Source organism: Petaurus breviceps, unplaced genomic scaffold, assembly GCF_028583685.1.
Source record: "Petaurus breviceps papuanus isolate PSGF00001 unplaced genomic scaffold, PetGlider_PUasm1.0 76, whole genome shotgun sequence".
NCBI lineage: Eukaryota > Metazoa > Chordata > Mammalia > Diprotodontia > Petauridae > Petaurus > Petaurus breviceps.
Window position 1 is genome coordinate 643,903 of NW_027186473.1, and position 23,306 is coordinate 667,208.

A 23,306-nucleotide genomic window follows, 5' to 3' on the forward strand; every position below is an offset into this window, starting at 1 on the left:
TCTAAGTAACATCCCATAGCAATGCAGTTAAGGCAACCCAAAGAACCATGATCCCAGTGTTTACAGCTTTAAGGGCCCCTCTTTATAATGCCACTGGAGCCTTTATAGCTTTATCCAGAACTGCCTCTTTAAAGTGACCCAGCATTTTGAGATAATGAAGTAAAGTGGCCTTATAAATTCTACTTGTATTAATGGAGAGTCCAAGCTCACTTTTAACAGAGTAGAATAGCAAGGAAACAGTTTTGCCAATATGCAGCATTACTTTAGAGATGAAGATCTGGAGATAATTTTTTAGCTTTGGGGGAAAATTCTTGGGAAGAGAAAGAGGGAAGAGAAAAGAGGACAAAAAACTGGACAGTTGTTAGTTCTGGGTTTACTCACCATGCATGCAGCCTGTACTGCTTCTGATACGTTCCCTGCATTAGGCTCGCACCAGAAAACATGGCACTCAAAACGCTGATTCCCCGTGTCCATGATGAAGGCAAAAGTATGAATGTCTTTGCCAACTCCCATGAAAGACAAGAATCGAACACGGCACTCCACCAGAATTTCCTCTTCATTCTACAAGAAATGACTACTCAGCAAGTGTTTATGATCTGCTTAAAGGGGCTGACAGTCATGAGCTACAGCTTTCAGAAAGGCCTTTCAACAAAGCAGAATGAGGGGCACCCAGGTAGCACAGCAAGTAAGAGCACCGGCTCCAGTGTTGAGAAGACCTGGAGATCGAATCCCGGGCTCAGACACTTAGCACCCACCCAGAAACACCTGGCCGTGAAACCTTGAGCAAGTTACTTAACCCCAATTGCTTTAAAAAAAAAAAAAACAAAGCAGAATGAAATGAAACCACTGGTATGAAAAACACTGCCAAATTTAACTGGAAAAAAGCCCATTAAAACCCTCCCACAAAAAACCCAGAAGTATAAATTTGTCTAGAATGACCAGGACTGTCATGAATATCGACACATAACTTAAATCAGTCAATTTGCACTTAGCCATTATGTGGGTTATTTAAACAATCTCCCCCTATCTGTCTTTGGGCTATTTGGTAATTTATTGGCAACTCAATACAAAGTAATCAAATTAATACTTAAATATACCAAAGGTGAAAAAATGGAAGCTACTGGATAAAGAGGAATTTTGATATCTAGATTTCATTTGCCTTCTCCCCATTATCAAGTGCAATGGAGAATTGACAGCTATGAATCCACTATTTTAACTGATAATAGCTAGTAATTACTAGCTAATAATAGTAAATACTAGTCAGATACTTAGCTAGTAATACCAAGTTCAATCACCTTTACTGTTACAGAGTATTAACATACAGTGTTAAAATGGAAGCTTCTTAAGGGTAGGGCCTGTTTGATTCTTTGTCTCTGAGAATCTTTAGAAGAGGCATAGTGCTTGGTAGGCAGTTAATAAATGCTTCTTGACCAACTGACTGATTTATCTAATAGTCTGAACACGTCTATCATGTGACTTTAATAGATACAGTCTGATCCCATTTTTATAGCAGGACCGAAAAGGATTAATCCCTCATTCTCACAGCACTTATGGGCTCTACCACTTTAACTGGTATTTTGTTTTTATTTTTGATACTGCATTATATTAGTTATTTCATGGGTCTAACCAAGTCAGTCTTGTTTCTCCAAAAAGCTTACATGGTCACCGAGGGCAGAAATTATGTGATCTACATACTTCTTATGCAGCCCCCAAATCACCTAGAATGGGCAAGGTCAATAAATAAGTAGAATTACTAGGGTCATGCACCTCTCAAAGACCAAAAAGTCCCTCAACAGCAACTTGAGAACCAAAAGGTAGGGCAGCTACCATAACTAATCAAAAGCCGACTTTTGTGGAAACTTCAGAGCAGTTGGACAACTGACAACTAATCTTAAAAAAAAAAAAGTATTACAAGTATTAAAGTATTAAAAGTATTACACAAGTAAATGGATCAAATTTTTAATAGGAAAAATAAATATGAAAGCTTTAAATTGAGCTACATTTCAGCTATTACAGACACGGATACCACAAATGACTAAACTAAAATATAATGTCAGCTTATATTTTTCTTTATTAAAACAGATCTCTAAATAAGAATATTAACAATGGGTTGACTAGGAGTTGGGAAGAATGATGAAATCTTTTTTTTTTTTTTTGGAGGGCAGCAATTGGGGTTAAGTAACTTGCCCAAGGTCACACTGATAGTTTTGTGTGTGTGTGTGTGTGTGTGTGTGTTTGTGAAGTGTCTGAGGCCGGATCCAAACTCAGGTCCTTCTGACTCCGGGACTGGTGTTCTACTTGTTGCACCACCTAGTCGGCCCATTATTTTATTTATTTATTTTTTTGAGTGATGAAATCTCAAGGGTATTTTTCTTCCTGAGGCAGAAGGATCTACTGAGAGAGGTCCTTGAAAGGTGGTTATGCAAGTCATAACAGAAATTAGAATTTCAGGGACCCTAGGAATCCTCCAGAGTTCTTACTGCGCTAGCGGTTGTGGCCTAGTCTGTGCCTGAGGTATTAACACCTTAACTGGTGTCCTTTCTAGAACAAGGATATACATATAAAAGTATTCAAAAGTAGACAAAGAAATGGCTCTGTCAAACAACTTTGTTTTTTTAAATCTAAGTCAACATACAGCCCCAGGAATCTTTACATGTAGCTCACCAATCCATTTCTATTTGAGTTTGACAGCAACTAAGAGATTAACCATCTTTTTTTTTTTTTAATTTCGAGGGGGAAAGGCAAGATAATTGGGGTTAAGCGACTTGCCCAAGGTCACACAGCTAGTAAGTGTAGCAAGTGTCTGAGGTCAAATTTGAACTCAGGTCCTCCTGAGTCCAGGGCCGGCATAAATACTACGCCACCTAGCTTCCCCCTCTGTCAAACAACTTTGAAAGACTCAATAACACAAGTCAATGCAGTGGCCTGATGGTGATCCACACTATTCAGAACAGAAAGGTGGTGTATTCATGATGCAGAATCAGACTATTTTTGACATGCATGGCTGATACAGAAATTTGTTTTATTTGTGTATTTGTTACATGGTTCTTTTCCCCCCTTTTTCCCAATGTGGGGGTGAGAGGGGTGGGTAGGAGGAATAGAAAATAAATTACCATTAGTTGAAAAAATGAAATAAAAAAAAAACAACAAAAATTGACCTCGATTCCCAAAATGTCAGTGATCTTTGAGGAGTTCTGGGAGACAGGAGAGGTGGCTAGCATGGGTTAATGTGTACAGGGCAAATATCAACCCAATTTTCAAAGAGGAGAATAAGGTAGATAATTCAAGTCTTAGAGGCTGGTGAAACTAAACTCATTATACTTCATTAAAATAAAATATTGTTAGTACAGACTAGTAGATATAAGGGAAATACTATAACAATATAATATCTGGATTTCAGCAAGTACATGACAGTTATATTCTTGGGAACAAAGTGGGGAGAGATGGACCCAATGATAATATAATAAGCAACTGACAGTGTACCTGGGGAAGGATGATTCTTGGATTGAGGTGGATCCTGGGAGGTCTCTAGTGTAAACAGGAGATTTGCACTTTGATTGAATTCTGTTCACTTTTTAATTAGTGATTTGGAAGAATCCAAACATGCCATGCTTTTGCCTCAAAGCTAAAGTATAGCAGATTTGTTTGATGACAAAATTTGGATCCATAAGGATCGACAATGTGAAAGGTGAAACAATGTACTCAAACTAATAAAATAATGTAGGAATAAATGTAAAAATCTTACACTTGGATTCGAAAACCCCCTGGCACAAATACAGGATGGAGAAGATACAGCTAGAAAACAGTTCATCTGAAAAAGATCTAATGGTATCAGTAGGTAAATAGCAGAATGCAGCAGCCAAAAAAGCTCATGAGATCCAGGCTGTATTGCTGATGTAGAGGGTGTAGGAGGGCAGTGAGAGACCTGGTATCTTATCTGTAGTCTCATGTCTAATTCTGGTCAAAACATTCTGGCAAGAACACTAGCAAGACAAAGTAGACCCAAAGGCAGGCAGCCTGATGTTAAAGACCTGCGAATCATAGCATATGAGGATTGTCTGAAAGACCTGGGGTTTATTTAGTCTGGAAAAGTGAAGGTTTATGTGGGATATATTAGCTGTCTTCAAGTATTTATAGTCACATAGGACCAAATGGGTAGAAGTTACAAAGAGTTTTCAGCTCAATATAAAGAAAAATTTGCTAATAACTGGAGATATTCACAGATGGAACAGGTTGGCTTAGAAGGTTCTCCATTACTGGAAATCTAGAAATAGAGCCTGTATGATCACTTGTGATGCTAGTAGGCAGGATACCTTCCTTGGGAAAGTGTTACCTAAACTCTAGTTCCATGACCGAGTCTATAAAAAGTAGAAACCAAAGTAATGGTTCTCTGCAAAAACAAACAAAAGCCACAACAAAAACAAAAAACCTTAGATCTGACACATGAAAGAAGTACTTAAATGTGTAACCCAGTCTCAAGGACACAACCAGATACGCAGAATATAACACTTTGTTTTGACATAGGAAAATGTGGTAAAGAAACATTTAGAATTTAGCTGAATTTTGGCAAAAACCAAACCAGTTGCCGAGAATGAATGGCTTCTGTAGCACATACCATTATGTTTGACTATAATGCATTATACCTCAATGCATTCATGATCCTATAAATCATGAGTTTATGATTGGTAGTTATCTCCTCTACTGATGCAGATAACAGCTGATTCACACCTTCCCATTTTATGCCACCACTGTCCATGTGCTACCTCATATCCTCAACAGAATATCTACCCAGTATGCTACAGGCCTTTCTCACTGCAATATTTAAGCTACTAATCTTTTATCTCTCACTCACATGACCAGTCTACCTCCTTTTCCAATCAATACATGTATTCAAAGAAGAAAGTTAAAAATTATCTTTGCTTTAAACACTGTTGAATCTCAAATATTGCTGTAAGCCAGAAATATTGAGCACATGTATTAATTCTTCCTTACCTTTTCACTGATGACAGTCACAGTGGCATCAGCAACATTCATGGTAACTGGCAGCCAATCTTCTTTGTTTGATGAACTCATAAGACTTTCTATGGCACTATTCAGGGTATCCATACCTATGGAGGAAAACAGCAAAAGGGAATAGGAAACTATAAAAAGCTTCATGACTGTCAACCACACTGTAGAGGAATACTCAGGCAAGTTCACTGATTGAAGAAACCAGGCCAATCATATGTCTCAAGCCATCTGGGAGGGAAAGCTAAGCAAAGCTGTTTCTCAACAATTTTCTCTAAGGCTATGATGGCTGCTTCCTTGAGAGGTATTGCCTACTCTTACCTGATCTCTACCATGAATAAAAAAGCAGAGCTGGTTTCTGCTACCAAGAGGGCATATAAATTCCCTCCAGGATTCTGAAATAGGAAACAACGTAACTATAGCAATCAAAGTAAAATGTAATTACTGTTATCTAGTCTTCCCCAATTCATTTGGCTCCAAATATATAAACAAAAGAAGTCTTGCAAATAACCTCAGCTTATTATTGGGACCTAAGGTCTCAGGGATACCGCATTAACAAGGGACACAGGAAAAATATGTATTGATTGGGGTTTTTCACCTTCATTCCTTCATTTAACTTTACTCTTTCAGATCAAATGTAAAAGGTAACTCATTTTATAGAGGGATGACCTGTTACTCCTCATTGGTTACCTACAGCACCACACAGACCATTTAACATATCATCTTGGTTTTATCTAAACGCAGTCTCATTAATAAATTAGCACATCGTCTTGTAATGCAGGCATCATGTACTGAATCATTTCTTTCCTTTTACATGAAGAAACTAAGAACAAGGGGAAAAAAGGGATTTATTCCAAGAATAGACAAAGCTCAGGAAATGTGCTTTGTGGTTATTTCACCTAATTCCATAAACACAGTTAAGCAAAAAAAATTTCAGTATCGATCACTTCCAAAAATGTGTTTCTTGTTCTGCATATTAGTGTATCACCTCTCTATCATGAGGTGGGCAGAGTTCTTTATCAGTCCTCTGGAATTGTAGCTGATCATTTAGTTGATGAGAGGTCTTATTTTTAAAGGACTGTTCTTCCTCTCTTAGGTCAAATGATTTCTGGGACTTTTTCTAATAAAAAGAAACAATTCTTATAGAACAGTAAGAGTAGGAGTAGGTAGCTTCCTAGTTCAATCTGTCCCTGAACCAGGAATCTCCTTTACAATATGCCCAACTAATGATCATCCAGTCTTTCCCTGAACATCTGTAGCAAGGGGAAAATCATTCCCAGGAAAGGTAGTTCATTCCACTTTGGGGTAACTCTAATGGTTAGGAAGTTTTTCCTGACATCAAGTATAAGTTTGCCCCTCTCTAGTTTCTATCAATTGCTCTCACAGACACAAGTTTAAGTTCATTTCCCCATTTCAACCCTTCAGATACTTGAAGGCATGCCTTCCTTTCCCCACCCATGTTATCTATTTTCCCATCTAAACACCTCAAGTTTTTTCAACTAGTTCTTTTCTGGTATCATGTCAAGGCCCTACTGGTCACTTTCCTCTGAACATATTCCAATGTTGTCCTTAAAACAACAGCATCTAGAAGAAAACACAACATTCTGGATGTGGTTTGACCAAGCCAGAGGGTGGGGAAAGTATCCGACTCCCAGACATGTCATCACAGACCAAGGGGAGCAGCTCTCCTATGCTTTGTCCATTTCAGAAATGACAAGGTTTTCAGATAATCTGTGATCTAGCTAGTGAAGGTTCAGGCTATGGGAAGAAGAGGTAAAAAGAAAGAGAAACGGGTGGCGGATGAGATTTTGCTATGGACAAAAGCGATAGTGGAATGAGATGGAAGAATTGGAAGAAAAGAGCAGAGAACAAGAGAAACTGCTAACCCTCTCCTAAAAGAGGATCGCCATTGCAGCAATGGTGCGCCCCCTCCGCCAACCACCACTCCCAAGAACTCCCATAAACATCCACAAGAGGAAGAGATGGCAGTACATACCTACTGGCTTATCTACAGGTAACATGCCCAAGTACTGTACATGGAACTTCTGTACCAGCTCCGTCTTTGGTGTTGGGAAGTCCACTACACGGAACAAAAAATAATGGCTCTTTATCAACACTTACAGACTCGTGTGTTAAAATTTCAGTAATTTTTTTTTAAAGCCCTCACACATTCATGTGAAAAGAATTGCCAAAAGAACCTCCCCCCCACCCCGACTGTTTCCTATTTGCTTGCTTCCTAAGAGCAGAGATTATAACTCTTATATGACCACTTCATCTCTCCTATCTGTGTTTGGAGCACAGTGTGTCATAGCCTTTTAAATTGGCCTTCCCAGCTGGGGCAGCATTCAAAGCTGCTTATTTTACTCTACACTGTTCAAAGTGCTATTGTCTGCTGGCTTGCTGTCTAGGTTATATTTGGGCCTGAAGGCTATTTAATCATGAAGAGCAGAATCTTAGATGTGAAATAACTATCTACACATACAAAAATTTATCAACTCACAACTTCTTTCCCTCTTTATGCCGGATGCCTTCCCTGAAATAATACATGATTCATAAGGCAAGAAAATCAACATTCTTTACTACTAGTAAAGCAAAAAATCATTCCTAGCCTGATCCCACTGACAAAGAGAACTTAAACCATGTACCCATGAAGCACGTAGATTTTGAGTGCCCCATAGTAGACATTCAATAAATGTTTGCTGACTTGAATTAAATTGAACATAATTTTAGAGGGGAAATGAAATAGTATGAAGAAACATCAGATTTGTAGCTGCAGGCTTAGGCATATGGTGGTATCAGTAAAATCAACAAGTATTTAACAACTATATGCTAGGTACCGGATACAATTCACAAGCAAACAGTCCCTGCCCTCAGAGGAGCTTACATTCTAACAAAGAAGACAAAAATATGCACATACATGGTTACAGGAAAGACACACACATATAGCAAATACAAACTTGGCTGGGGAAGGTACCAGAAGCTGGGGAGAATCAGAAAAGGCCTCATGCAGAAAGAGGAAGGAACTGAACGCTAAAATTTTAAAATAAGGACTAAAAAGAAAAGGGGGGGAGGAGTGATGGGTAGGGAGGCCAACCTTCTTAGAGGTCCAGAAACAGGAGATAAAGTGTTCTATGTGAGGAACAGAAAGGATGGTTTGACTGGACAATACATTATTTAGAGGGGAGTGATGAAGTAAGGCCAGAAAGGTAGGATGGGGTGAGGCTATAAAAAGCTTTTGAATGCCAGAGTCTGTATTTGGTCCTAGAAGTAATAAGGAGGCATGGGACTTGGTTGTTCAGTTGTTTCAGTTATGTCCAATTCTTCATGACTCTATTTGGGATTTTCTTGGCAAAGTTATTGGAGAGGTTTGCCATTTCCTTCTCCAGATCATTTTACAGATGAGGAAACTGAGGCAAACTGGGTTAAGTGACTTGCCCAAGATTTCAAAGCTAGTGTCTGAGGCTGGATTTGGACTCAGGTCTTCCAGACTCCAGGCCTGGCACTCTATCCCCTGCACCATCTAGGTGCCCCCCAGTGGACTTTGCTGAACAGGAAAGTGACATGATCAGACCTGTGCTTTAGGAAAATGACTTAGGTGGCTGGATAGAAGATGGATGAGAGAAAGAAGGGACTTGAGGCAGGGAAATAAATCAGGAGGTTGTTGAAATAGTCCAGGTGAGATGTGATAGAGCCTGAACTATGGTGGTGATTTTGTGAATGGAGGGAAGATGGCATATATGAGAGATATTATGGAGGAGGAAATGACAACACTTTGCAATTGGCTGGAAATTTGGGGTAAATGAGAATGACACCAAGACTGTAAACCTGAACAACAGGAAGGGTGGCAGTTCCTCCAGTAGAAATAGGGAAGTTGGGGGCGGTTAGGTGGCGCAGAGAGTAAAGCGATGGCCCTGGAGTCAGGAGGACCTGAGTTCGGTTCCGACCTTAGACACCCACACAAAAATACTAGCTGTGTAACCTTGGGCAAGTTACTTAACTCCAAATGCCCTCCAAAAGGCAAAAAAAAAAAAAAAAGAAAAAGGGAAGTTCAGGAGAAGGGTGGATTTTAGGGGAAAGAGGATGAGTTTGGTTTTAGACACGCTGAGTTGGAGATGCCTGTGGAATATCCAATTTTGTATGTTCTAGCAAACGATTTTTTAGCTGCTCTAAGAAAATAAATGGTTAGAAGAGGACATTTCATCTGTTCACTTTTCTCCTGGGGGAAGGAGAGGATTGTTAATGAGAATAGGAACCCAGGCTTGCTGACCTACCTTGCAAAGGAACGTCAAGATTCCCATTAGTTCTTTCCTGTAATGAGCTGCAGGCTACAGCTTTGGCATTCTTTCGTTCAGCCATAATCTGGAGACAAGAGCAAAAATATAGCATTGTTTCCATTACATGCTTCACATGTGCTTACACATCAGCCAGGCCATCCCATAAGTGTGTTCCATTTCACTTCTAATTTACTCTCTGCTGCTTATTTTTTTAAAATATTTTTTCTACTGCTTATTTTAGATTCCAACTTGGCTATATATTTTGATGGAGATTTGTATTCATCCATAGGGAAATAGGCAAATGATTATTTTCCATGGATAATAGTCTCCTAATTCTTTCAAAGCAGTATCTATCTCCTCAGCCTGACTTCAAAGGACCTGTAATATGAGCAGTGGCCTGAACCAATATATCTGTTATGGGTGGGTTGGTCAGCAAACTCAGGTTAATGCCATCTGGGGCTACAAAACATTTGTCTTCATGAATGTCATTATTAATTTCTGGGTTACTAGGAGTCCTTTGTATATCATAAAAGACTGATGTTCACACTGATTAATTTTGTCAGGCTACTTCATTCATTGATGATCTCCAAACAAAATACCTTTTCTTTCCTGAGAGTTATCAATGTTTCTTCCCTTTATATCCTAATTCAATTGAATAAGAATTTATTAAGTGCTTATTACATACAAGACAATGCAATAGGTTCTAGAGGTACAAAGAAAGAAGAAAAACCTGTCCCTGGCCTCAAGCAGCTTACATTCTATTTAGAGAAGAGAGAAGATAACATGTCAACAAATTAAGTATACACATGTAAATTTTGTGTATTAATAGTTAAAAGTTTAACAGCTCAGGAAAGACTTCTTGAAGGATATGGCACATAAGATAAGTACTGAAGGAAGCTGGAGATTTTGACTCTTGTCACTCCCCTATCTACGGTTTGAGCCAAATTATTTGTAGCTGAATACAAATAAAGTCCCAAAGAACATCATTGTAGGCTTTCAGTGTCTTGTCAAGTTGCTCTGAAAGGTGCCTCCCCATTGATCCTTACCAACCCCTGCCTTGTGGTTGAAGGTTAGAGGATGAGTGAATTTCTTCCCAGGCCTGCAGCACAGACAGATGCTAGCATTCCCAGAACATCTCATCCTTTCAGCTCCAACTCTCATCATCTCCCACTCTCATATCTAATTTTTGAGATTTGCTTCAGAAGATAAAACATGTTGGCCCTAGGAGGCAGGAGGAATGGAGACTGAGAGAGGAAGAAGCGAGATTGCAGTCTAGCTTCCATTGACACTAATTGCTTGTACCCTTTTTCAAAGGCATTATCTATAGTTTATCAGCTGTTGTTTGGACAGGATCCAGGAGATGGGCTGAACTGGAATGGGCATGGTACTTGTGGGGAAAAACACAGGCTCTGGGAGATGTGATGCTTTTGGGGAGGAGGATCTAGCTCTGCCAGGTACAGAATCATAGTAAGGGAACTTAGAAGTCGTTTGCCCATCTTCCCTTCCAGGTAAGTGACCCTAAGCCTCAGTATATAATAATTAAGGAGGTGGACAGTCAGGCAAGACTGTTGAAAGCCAGTTTTGTTTTGAAAAATACAGACTATCCTGTCACTTTTACTGAAGGACAGGCTTTGTGTGATATGTGCATTGTTGGGCTTCAGGCTCTTGCCACAGATACTCCTTTACTCTGCAGGCATTTGCAGACACCTGAGAAGTTAACCACTTGCCGTCAGCAATGAAAAAGAGATTCTCTTTCCAGTCTTTTCCAAAGCATGGGAATATCTCAAAGTCAGAATGCATATGGTGCTTCCTTGCCAAGTACCACATTTATTAAGCTGAAATGGGCTATTTTCATGGATACTGGTTATTCTAATTAATTAGCTTAAGTTCCATGTACCTTCCTTACTGCTTCCATTGCTCTAGGTGTCTGGAAACACTTAGTTCAGGTGGTTAGAGCATTAATAATGAGATCAAGGGCACTCTGTTCCATAACCCTCTCCCCAGCTGGGCATTTTGGGAATAGCTACCATTGTTCAAAAAGGAGCATGAACTGAGAGGGTGAGAATAATTCATGTCATCAAAGTACATGCAATGCTAATGGCCACCTTTATGCAGCCATATAGAGAACCTTGCTAAAATGTTGACCAACAGGGCCAGTTTGACACCTGGGGTACCAAGTCATTGCCTATAAGCAATGATCTGAGCAAAGAATCTTTGGATCAAAATTATCTTCCCAATCTGTGCCTAAAATGCCCATCTTTTAGGTTTTCTCTAGACCTAGTATAAACTAATGGTAACTAACCTTAGAGATCATTCAGTACAAGATGGGGGAGACTTGGCATGAAATGTGAGAAAGACCTAAGGGTTATAGTTGGCCATGAGCAGAATATAAGCCACTGGTGTGATACAGCCACTAAAAAGAGAATGCAGTCAGGCTAATAAGGCGCCCACCTCTATTTTCTGCTATCCTTGGCACTGCCCAGACTGGGTGTGGGGCATGTGCTCAGTTCTGGGCATCACATTTTAAGAGGGATACATTGACAGGCTGGAGTATATCTAGGGATAGAGGAACAGATTGTGAAGAGACTTGAAACCAGATCACACTCGAGTGAGGATGAAGGTTTAATTTGGAGAGGAAAAGACACGACATCTCTTCTCACATGTCAAAAGGGTGAGCACATCACTAGATAGTCGACTTCTCCACTCTGACACTCCAGAGCTATGGGTGAAAGCTACAGGGAGTAGATTTCTGCTTAGTTGCCATAAAGGGAAGCATAATGATCAGAGACACACGTCAATGGTACTGGCTAGTTTGCAGAACTGGGAATTCTTTGTCACCGGAAGTTCTCAAAGAAAGGAAAGAGGGAAATTGTCAAGGGCATTTCTGTGGATAGGAAAGGGAACTAGATGAGCCCTGGTCAGCTTGTGGGGTTCCGGGGGCATGTCTATGGAAGGGGCTGGGCCAGGATGCCTCTCAGGGATGTGGGCTGCCCAGACCGAGGTTTACCTGATGGGCCGCCTCTGGCCACTTCGTCTCCTTTTGCCCTTTCAATTCTACCTCTGTAGCCTGGCCCAAGTGCTGAAGGGAAGCACCTGTATGCTATCTTCCCCTAGTAGAGTGCAGGCTCCTTGAGAGCAAAACAATCTTTAATTTCATCTTTGTTCCAATGACGCTTGAAGCCTTGCACACCTTATACACTTCCTAGATTGTGATGTCATGACTCAAGTGATACAAACTTACCTTAGAACAGATTTCGTGAAGACTTGTGGCAATGGCCTTTGCTGGCGTGTCACATCGAAATACGTGACATTTCAAAATTCTTGTGTCTTTATCTCTCGCTACATAAGCAAAATCTCTGTGCAAAGAAAATTTATCGACAGATTAGAACGTAATTCTTTACCAATGATGCCAATTTTAAGAGTTAATGGAGCAAGCGCCCAGCATGTTTGAGTCATTAGTGAACAGAATGTATGTCTTGGTTAGAAAAAAAGCATTTTTTAACGGGCTCCTTGAAGCAGAGGGACAGCCTGAGGAATCACATTACAAGGAGATTTAGGAATCAAATCATGGCACCTTCCTGCCCGTCAAAGCCGCTGAACTTACAACCACTAACAACTGTGAACGAATGAAGACTGAAATTGAAAATAACCCTCTACTTAATGTAGGCACAGATAGGATCATTAAATGGAAGAAAGAGACTGGTAAATGAATTTGCATGGATGATGAGACAGACAAGCCACAGCAGTTAGGCCATAAAACTAAGAACCAAGGGAGAAGAGAGAGTCACTCTAGGATGCGGACCAGAAATCACAGCCCATAGAGGGACACAGGACAAACGCCACAGGCAGAAAATCTCCCAAAGAACTCCAGCTTGACAAACACTCCTCTTGTTGAAAGATCTCCCAGCCAATGAGGCTTGGCTCAGATGCCCTGATGAGCATGAGGCTGAAGCTTGGTTTTAGCATCTGCCTTACTGATTAAAGCAATGCCAACCAAGCCGCTTCTGTAGGGGAAGAGAATCCTGCAATTTGATTTCTCCTACCCAGTCATCAGTTAAAAGATCAAAATTTATTGCTATCTTTTACGGAAGCTAAAAGCTGAGATATACACATTTGCTAACCTGATTCCTGACTGATTCCTCTGAATACAGCCTTATACCAGGAGACCTACCACAGGCACAATCAGAAGAAAACTTAATTCTATTAAAAAGAAAATAACCTGGTGGCCCTTTTGTGATCTGTAATTAAAAATGGCCATGTGATGATGGCTATAATAAAAAAAAAAGGGCTATCTGAGGTTCTAAGGTTTGCTGCTGCTGTTAAGTTGGCAATATGGACCTATTGTCCATGTGGGAACCAGACAGAAACCTCACTGGGAAAATGGTGCATGTGTAGGACAGCAGATTGCACGCAGCATGATCGAGGGGTCAGGGGCTGGGGGGGGGGGGGGGGGGGGGGGGGGCCGCGCACTTTGTAATCTTTGAATAAGCAAGGGCAAACCTTCTGTCACTTTTCCAGGTTTTTCACAGGACTAGGTCAACCTCTTTTAAATGTGAACGTCAACCAGTTGTCCCTATTCCAGTATGGTAAGACTAGCTTCAAAGAGAATCTCAAGTTATTTGTAAGCTGCTCTGAAGTCCTTCTCTTTGCCCTAGCAAATTCAGTTCTTATTTTCCCACAAAGATTCCATTACTATTTGGCCTTCCTGAATGTAAGTCCTTCCAATGGTTTCCTATATAATAATGATGATAGTAGTAGCTAGTATTTATATAGTTCCCACAGTGTGCCAGGTACTGTGCTAAGCACATTCCAAATATTATCTCATTTGTTCTTCACAACAACCCTGGGAAGTAGGTGCTATTACTATCCCCATTTTATAGTGGAAGGAAGTGAGGCAAAAAGTGGTCAAGTGACTTGCTCAGGGTCACACAGCTAGTAAATGTCTAATGCCAGATAGGAACTCTGATCCTCCTGAATCCAGCTATGCTTTTGTGCCCTTCATAATCTGCTCCGTCTCCACCCTTGTTTCTCAAAGACAAACTGGGTTGTTCAGTGTACCAGGAAGAAGTCATCCCTCTCTGCTCATCCTGCCCATTCATTCTTTTAAGCCACGACAATTCCAACCCTCAATCACTTCCCTCACCTACAAACTTCTATAATGTTGAACCATGTTTACAGCACAGTTTGATACCTGTATCTCGTTTTGCACTGTTTGCTCTGGGAGACAATGATGGTTGGGGAAATAATTTCAGACTGAGAATCTGTGTGACCTTGGATGAATAATGAAATTTCTTTGGATTTCAATTTCTTATCTGTAAGATGAAGAGGCTAACACAGACTAGATCTAGGATCTATGACTTCACAACAGGTCCCCTCTTGTTCTAAAATCACAAAATTCTCCCACTAAATTGTAAATTCTTTGAGGGTGGGGACCATCTTTTGTATGTCCATCTCCCCAGAGTATTTAATACTGGCCTCAGCACATGGTAGATCCTTAATAAATACTTGTTGTTGGTTATTGATTGGCAGCACTCCAGCACTGGTAGCTTCCCCACTCCTTTGTCATGACCAAACAGCCGCACTCCTCACTCCTACTGCCTTCCTCTGGCCTAGACTCCTAAGATAATGAACATACAGTGAATTATAGAAACTACAGAACACTGAAGTGTGTGTGTACGTGTGTGTGTGTAGGGGGCAGGAGGCAGGCACCTCACAAATTATCTGGTCTAAGAACTTTGTTTTACATATTAGGAGACCAAGGCCCAGGAATGTTATATGAATTGTCCAAGGTGTTATAGCCAGTTAGTGGCAGAACCAAAATGCAAACCCAGGTCTTTTACTACCAACTGAAGGATTCTTCTACTATATTAGAGGTTCTTTTTTTTTATTTTTAATTTTTTGGTCTGTATTAGATATTCTTAACCTGGGATCTGTGAACTTGGTTTTTTAAGAAAATGTTTTGGCGACTGCATTTTGACGACTGCATTTGACGACTTGGTTCCCTTTGTAATCTTAGGTACTTAATTTTATGCACTCTGAGAAAGGGTCCATAGGCTTTACCAAACAGCCAAAGGGATCTGTTGGGACCAAAAAGGTTAAAGAACCCTGTACTATCCCAGGTGGCTTCAACATTTCCTCTGTACTGGAGGGTAAGGCCACCAGAAGAACAGATGTCATGACCTTCACACTGATGATAGGTTGCATAGTATAAGGAAAGTAAAGGTAAAGTTCTTGGTTTTTCTTGTTCACTGGTACTCAGCACTACATCCTTATAATACCGAGGACTTACTACTTTGCCCTCCACTTATCTAGAGTATATGAAAATATGACCAGGACTGGGTAAGACTTTACAAATGTATTTTTTAATGGTTTAATAAAATTGTCTATAAACAATATCTGGGGGGGTGGGAGAGGCATGTTTTACTTGCTAATTGAATAAACTATTTTTAAGAACTTAGAAATTTAAATATTCATAGCTCAACTCTTCAGCCACAATGAGTGAGAGCACTGAGAAGTTAAATGATTTGTGAATGATCATGAGGCTGATATGTGCAGAGCCAGGCCCTCTGAATTCCATTAGCCCAACCTTCTATGACATGCTATCTCCTTGTGTTAATTATACTTATGGTGCTAGCAGCAATCTTTCACTAGCAGGCCTGGGCTGGGAGAGATTACACTTGAAAATATTGTTATCTTCTAGTGATTTAACAAGTATTTACTGGACAACTATAAAACTAGCACAGGCAAAATACTGTGTTAGGTGGGAGTTCGAAGATGATCCTGTCCCTGAGTTACGTCTCCTCTTGATGCTGACTGACATTCACTCTACAGAAGGCTATCTGATTTCTAACAAAACTCGACTGCTTCATGTATGGAGAAACAGAAAAGATGCAAAATTTCCATTACATTTTCCTCACTATCACTATTGGCAAGCTTACAAATGCAATAATAGTAAAGTTACACAACTGAGGACAAAATTTCTGGGAACAGTATCTGTTCAATAAGCAATAGATTAAACCTCTCATGGCTTAACTTTATGCCCCTCATTTTTACATATGGCATCTCTTTGGAGTAATTTCTTTTATTGATCTTAATTTTTCTCTTCCTCAGGGAAACATGATTAATGTTTAAAGTATAACCATCTGGAACTTGCCCCTTCCAAATAAGAAAATTCAGCAGTCACATGCTTCATTCTGGGAGAGTTTGACAAAATTTAGTCTCCATTTTCTATTTTTCCTCCCAGGTGAAAGGAAAATACACTTGGAAGGCTAAAACTGATCTATCGGCTTTAAAATAATGAGGGAGTCTATGTATCTCAGGGTTTTAACTCCTTCCCACAAGAAAACTGGTTTTCTCTTTCTCTGTCACCTTGAACATTAAAACATTTGCATACATCTATTAATTTCACCTGGACAGAAAACTGAGCTACTACCTAACACAGTTGCAAACCCAGAATATGTGAATTTGCAAAAAGATAGACAGGTCACAAGTGTGAATTTCCAAAATTTAGACTAGTTTGACTGGCTTCCTCTGAGAGTGTGAAAACATATGGCTGATCCCAACCAATTATTATTCAGAACAGAATCCAAAAAACTCTCAACTGAATTTCTTAAAATAAGGCTGGATTTTTACCATTTACCTTTGTATGAAATTGTTCTTTGGCTCTAGATTTGTGTTCTTTATCATTAAACAGCAAGAATTATTAGTAATAGATTGTAAACTAGAGGGGCAGGTTTAAATTTGTTAAATATTTTGATTAAATCAGTATTATATTATTAAGAGATTTCAGAGAAGCATTTAAGAGGAATTTGTTATTTTCTTTAAAGTGTCTTACATTTTAGGAAGGATTAAAAACAAATAGCTAAAACTGATTTCTCTTAAATTCATCCCCCTGCCCAATGGTCACTCAATAATGCAGAATAAACAGGAAACCCCCCCCCTTTTTTTTTAAAGCATGCATAGTGAACCAAAATAAATTCCTACATTGGCCATATTTAATAAATGTATGTCCTATTCTTTTTATTGAGACCATCACCTCTTTTATCATCTATCCTTTGGATTATAGTCATTGTGTTCAATTAGATTTTTAAAAACTATTCATTTTTACATCATTGTCGTGATTGTGTAAAGTTTTCTCCTGGACCTGCTTACTTCACTGCACATTAGTTCATGAAAATCACCCCAGGTTTCTCTGAAACAGCCCTCACCGAACCTCACCCCCCCTTTTTATCATTTCTTACTGCACAAATGTATTCCATTACATTCATATACTACATTTTATCTAGCCATTTCCCCAATGAATGGGTTCTCACTTTAGTTTCTAGTTCTTTGCCACCCCAAAAAGAGCTACTGTAAATGTTTTTGTACAAATGGGGTCTTTTTCTTCTTCTTTGATCTCTTTGGGGAATAGGTCTGATAGTGGTATTGCTGGGCAAAAAAATCCTCAGAAATTAGTAACTTGGCATGATTCCAAATTGCTTTCCAGAATGACTGGACCAATTCACAGCTCTATCAACAGTGGATTAATGTACTGAGGACCACTTTTCACCTTTACTCCAAGAGACTTACTCCATGACTAGACCAACAGTTATGTTACAAAATGTGATGAGGCCTCTATGGCTTCCTTCTCTAGGTCTCCATGTTACAGACTCTCATCCATTTGTTTCCTAAAATCAATGAAAAGTTAATGTATTTTCTTCATAAACAACAGAAGGGGCTCTGATCACTGGAATTTTCTATTTCTATTCATTAAACCACATCTATAGTTGATTTTGTTCATTTGCCTAAACTATTATTTGTCCCTCCTTATCTTCGTGCTTTTGTGTTCTATTCTCACAGCTTTCTTAACAGTTCTTCTCTCGAAGGAGGTCTTTTTTGTTCTCTTTTGTGGAAATCAGTACTGGCCAAAGTACAGATGAAATCTTTCCATGCAAACTTATAACCAAGGGTCTTCAGTCTCACAGCCCTCTTACCTATTGGACTCCCAAAATGGGAATTTTGACTCCAGCTAAAAATGGTCATAACAGAACTGTCTGCCCACAGTGCCTGGCAATATTTGTTGCTCATTCATTTCAGTCATGTTCAATTCTTTGTGACCTCATTTGGGTTGGGTCTTTTGGGGCAAAGATACTGGAATGGTTTATTATTTCCTTCTCCAGTCTGGCAAAAGCAGGCACTTATTAAATACTTACTGATTAAAGTAATAAATTTTGGTCATTATACATACCTTTCCCCAACTAGTCTGTTACTCAGTACAACAAGCCATCACATCTTTATTGCAAATGAGATAATAATTGTGAATACATTTAGCATAAAGCCTGGCACATAGTAGGCATTAAATAAATGCTTATTCCTTTCCCCTTCTCTTCCTAATAATACAAACCTAAGCTTATACCAAATCTTGGTCCTGTTCCTTCTAATTTATTGAAATTAGCATGTCTCTTTCATAATGTATGTTTTCTCAAGGTGTTACTTTGAAAACAATGAATAGCACCCTGAAATTTTGTATGCACATTACAGCTAAAGGGGGTCTTTTATGTATTGGTTCTCTGTGTAATGCCCGAGTTTCAAGATCAGAAACCTTTTCAAAGAACACTGGAACTTATATGGGTGTGTAATATAAACAAACTTTAATTTATGGATTTCTGTGGTATATTTCCATAATTATGAACCATTTGAACTGTTAAAGATCTTAGAGATCATCTAATCCAATGCAATAATCTAGTCCAATAATATAATCCAACTTAATTTTACATAAAAGGAACTTAAGACTTTAGAAAAGTTGTCATGTGCATAGGAAATGAGCAAATAAACTCTATTTGCTCCAAAGTTCCAATCCAGCATTCTTTCTACTATACGTTGCCTCTGAAAGAATAGGAACATTTTAGAGGGTGTTATTTCTAACCCTTGATCAACTTCTAGCTTTTAAAATCACTTTAGTAATTCTACATCTTACTTTTCTTCCCTAAACAGACTGCTATAAGAATAAAACTTTCCTTGGGTATCTTCCTTGCCCATCACAATCTTCTGCCCACAGATGGCTCTGCTGTCCATGGTGCTGTTGCCCAAAGCCAGGTTTCCCCAAAAGCAGGGTGGAAAGTGATCATTTCTCTAAACAAAGCCCAGCCATATAAAGATGACTTAATAGGGCGTTGAATTCTTCAGGTGTTTTGGAAGCAATTAACTCCTCTACCTCAACTGGTGAAGTTAAAGCCAGCACATGACTCAATTCCTGCACGTTTTCTCCCTGTTATTGCTGCAATTGTTTTCCACAGAAAGTAGGGAACAAGATGGGGAATTAGGAAGACTCTGTAGTTCACTAAGATTGGAAGAAGTATTTTATTATAGCAAAAAAATCACATTTTATTTATTTATATATTCTTTTGCTTTTTGGAGAGGGGAAGGTAGGGCAATTAGGGTTAAGTGACTTGCCCAAGGTCACACGGCTAGTTTTTTGTTAAGTGTCTGAGGCCGGATTTGAACTCAGGTCCTCCTCACTCCAGGGCTGGTGCTCTATTCACTGTGCCACCTAGCTGCCCCCCCCTTCTCCCTATATTACATTTTAAAAGCTCAAATTCAGGGAACTTGTCTCCATCCCCTATGGTCCTTATCCTTCCTACAACCTTGGCTGAGGTCTGTTGTTTGCTCAAAGGGAGCATTAATCAATAGGGAGCAATTTAAAAAGCAATAGAGTGCATAATCTCTGCCTTATGTAATTCACACCACAGATGAGGAAAAGAGAAGTTATATAACTTTAAAAAATACCTTCAACAGATAAATGCACATGTAAGTATAGATAAGGGTAGTAGTAATAAGTATGGGGGGGGGGTGGTACAGTACATCTAGCAAGAAAACATTCAGCAATGGGTAGGAATGAGGTAAGAAAGTTTCCCTAGAGGAAGCGATCTTGAAGATTACTCCCTCTATTGTCCCCATTCTCTCTCCTATCTTCAACTTCTCCCTTTCTAGCTGCTTTCTTACTGCCTGTAAACATGCCCATGTTTTCCTCATCCTCAAAAATCCCCTACTTGACCCATCCAACCCCATTAGCTACTGTCCATGTCTCATCTCTTTTGTGGTTTATCTCCTTGAGAAGGCCATCTACAATCAGTGCTTTCACTTGCTTTCCTCTCACCTCTTCTTAGACTTTTTTCTCTACAATTTGACTTTTGAGCTTATCATTCAACTAATAAAACTGCTCTCTCCAAAGTTGCCAATAATCTAATTGAAAAATCTAGTGAACTTTTCTTAATTCTCATCTTTCTTGACCTCTCCGTGGCCTCTGACACTCAATTTCTATGACATTACTCTCTATCTTGGTTCTCCCTTTACTTGTAAGATTGCTTCTGCTCACTGGTTTTCTTTGCTGGATTTTTATCTAGGTCAAACCCACTGAAGGTGGGTATCCCTCTGGGCTGTTCTAGACTCTCCTTTTATCTTATTTTGCTTAGTGGTCTCATCAGTTCCTATGAATTCAATCATCATCTCTATGCTTAGATCTACTTATCTAGCCCCAACCTCTCTTCTTTTTTTTTTAATTAAAAAAATTTTTTTAAAAGCAGTCGGGGTTGAGTAACTTGCTCAAGGTTACACAGCCAGTTATTTTTGTGTGGGTGTTAAGTATCTGAGCCCGGAACTGATCCCAGGTCTCCCGACTCTGGGGCCGGTGCTCTTACTGCGCCACCTGGCCGCCCCCACAACCTCTCTTCTAAAAGTTTAGTTTCACATCTCCAACTGCCCCCTTGGACAGGTCAGACTTGATGTCACATGAGACACCTGAAAGTCAAGATGTCCCAAACTGAACTCATTGTCTTTCCTCCCAAGCCTTCTCCTCTTCTGAACTTCCCTAGTGCTGTCAAGGGCACCACCATCCTCCTAATCACCCAGGTCTGAAACCTTGGTGCCATTCTCCACCCGTTACTTTCTCTCACTCCCATGTCCAATACATTATTAAATTGTCTTGATTTTTTCTTGCCTAACATCTTTTGTAATTCTAACATGCCTAACATTAGTATTCAGCTTTTAAATCACACAAAACAGAGGAAATGAGCAGTAAGTGGTTATGTACAAAGAGGAATGGAAAGAAGAAAGGAAACAAGCATTTATTAAATGCCAACTATGTGCCAGGCACTGTGCTTTACACATCTAATTTAATCTTCATAACAAACTCAGGAAGTAGATGTCATTATAATATCCCCATTTTAAATAAGGAAACTGAGGCAGACAGATATTAAGTGACTTGCTTAGGGTCACAAAGCTAGTGAGTGGGGCATGATTGGAATGCATTTCCTTACCCTGGGTCCAGCACCCTATTCACTGTGTCACTTAGCAATAGAAAGGAAGCCAGTAGCTAACAAATGGACTATCCTCTTTCTAGAAAGTGGTAGGGTAGAAGCCTAAGAGCAGCCACCTTTTTTGGTTTTTTGCACTTTTATCCTTCACCCACAGCACAGTGTCCACAACATAGCAGGCTTTCAGAAAAAGTTTGTAGAGTGACTGAAAACTAGGACATTTAAAAATACTCAGAGTTTGTTTTATCATAGTTAAGTTCAACTTGGATATGGGAGGTGACCACTTTAGAACTGTAAACCATGTGCTGCTGTGGCAATTTTACTCATAGTTCATCCCACAGTGTGACCTAAAGAGGGACTAGCAGCAAAAGGCTTGGTTGGGCCCGAGTCTTTCATATAATTGTAATTCATAACTGGACCTGATTAGCCTGAAGACTACAGGGCCTCCTAAGGCACTGTTGAGGAGCCAGGATAGATTTAGCCAAACAGGAAGACATAGGAATACAATGTGATTGCTGCATTTCTGATCTTTGTGTCCCACAACTCCACCATCACTTAACAAAATGCAAGCCAAGTCTGTAAGGGAGAAGGGGAAGAACCCCTAATTAAGGCAAATGTAATGATCTCTCTGAAATAGGAAGAAAAATGCAGCTAATTTCTTAGCACAGAAACTAGGGACTCTCTGCCAAAGCTAGGTAGTAATGGGCCCATGTGGTTATGTGCTTATGAGAAATGAACACGCACTTCAGAGAGCAACTCTGCTTTGTGCCATGAATGTAATGAATGCAACCGGAGTCCGCAATTTCCACCCCGCCCCTACCACTGTACTGCTTGCTTCTCCTCCTCTTTGTAAATTTCCCCCCACAGCAGAGGTGGAGATTTATTCTCCATCATTTGGTTCCCACCTTCACCAAACACATAGGACTTTCTTTGTTTTCTTCTTGTCTTTGAAAATCTTATCCCACAGAAGGCATGCCAAATCTACCCTTCAACAGTTCTCAAAGTTCAGTTTTCTGTTCTATGCTCTCACAATTGTGTTTTCTTGTCTGCAAGCCCAGGAAAGGGACCATAGCCTTAGAGGGTAAGAGGGGGCCCTGTGAGGTGACCTTGGTAAATATACATTATGCTAAGTAAGTCCCCCTCAAAGCATTTTCAATGTAGGAAATATGTAAGTTGAAGATTAAAGATTCTACCACCTGGAAATACTCAAGGAGGCTCAGGTGGGAGGAAAGAGCAATTGTGGTGATTCAGTGCCAACTTTGCCCTAATTAGAACAAACCAAGCTAAGTCACTGAATGTACACTGGCTAGATTGACCATCGAGTCTGGGCTGTGGCTGTCATCTTTGACTTAAGAAACTTCTGCTCCTGGGAGCAAGAAGGTGGTATTAAGATGCCCTGTGAGAACTACCAGGAGCCATCACCTCATCTCCCCAGGTTAGAGCTCCTTTAAGAATTAATCAAAAAGCAGTCAAGTTTGCAAACTTTCCTCCTTTCCAGAGCTGTTACAAGTCTACGCCTTCACCTTTCAGTCCTACCAGAACTACGGAGCTTTAAAATGCAGAGCAAAGGATGTTGGGGAGAGGGATGATAGAAGGAAAGGGCAATGACTCATTCTAGGATAGCTGCTGTACAGGCAAGCTCAGTTTCAATCATACTAAGAAAAATCTCATGATCTTATGTGTGATCAACTCTAAAGCAGAGGAAAGAAAGTAACCTCGATGAATCTGACTAAAC

The 23,306-nt window shown here is 39.8% G+C and overlaps 1 protein-coding gene across 11 annotated transcripts in view; it reads right to left on the bottom strand.

Moving 5' to 3' along the window:
* APBB2 (amyloid beta precursor protein binding family B member 2) overlaps window positions 1-23,306 on the bottom strand; it is a 420,856-nt gene that overhangs the window by 7,633 nt on the left and 389,917 nt on the right. For all 11 annotated transcript variants that reach the window (XM_069105116.1, XM_069105115.1, XM_069105114.1 and 8 more), the window contains 5 exons: window positions 12,523-12,637; window positions 9,279-9,366; window positions 7,004-7,087; window positions 4,993-5,108; window positions 382-561 (listed from right to left, as the gene is read on the bottom strand). In XM_069105116.1, coding sequence (XP_068961217.1) covers window positions 382-561; window positions 4,993-5,108; window positions 7,004-7,087; window positions 9,279-9,366; window positions 12,523-12,637 — 583 coding nt within the window. The remainder of the gene's footprint in view (window positions 1-381; window positions 562-4,992; window positions 5,109-7,003; window positions 7,088-9,278; window positions 9,367-12,522; window positions 12,638-23,306) is intronic.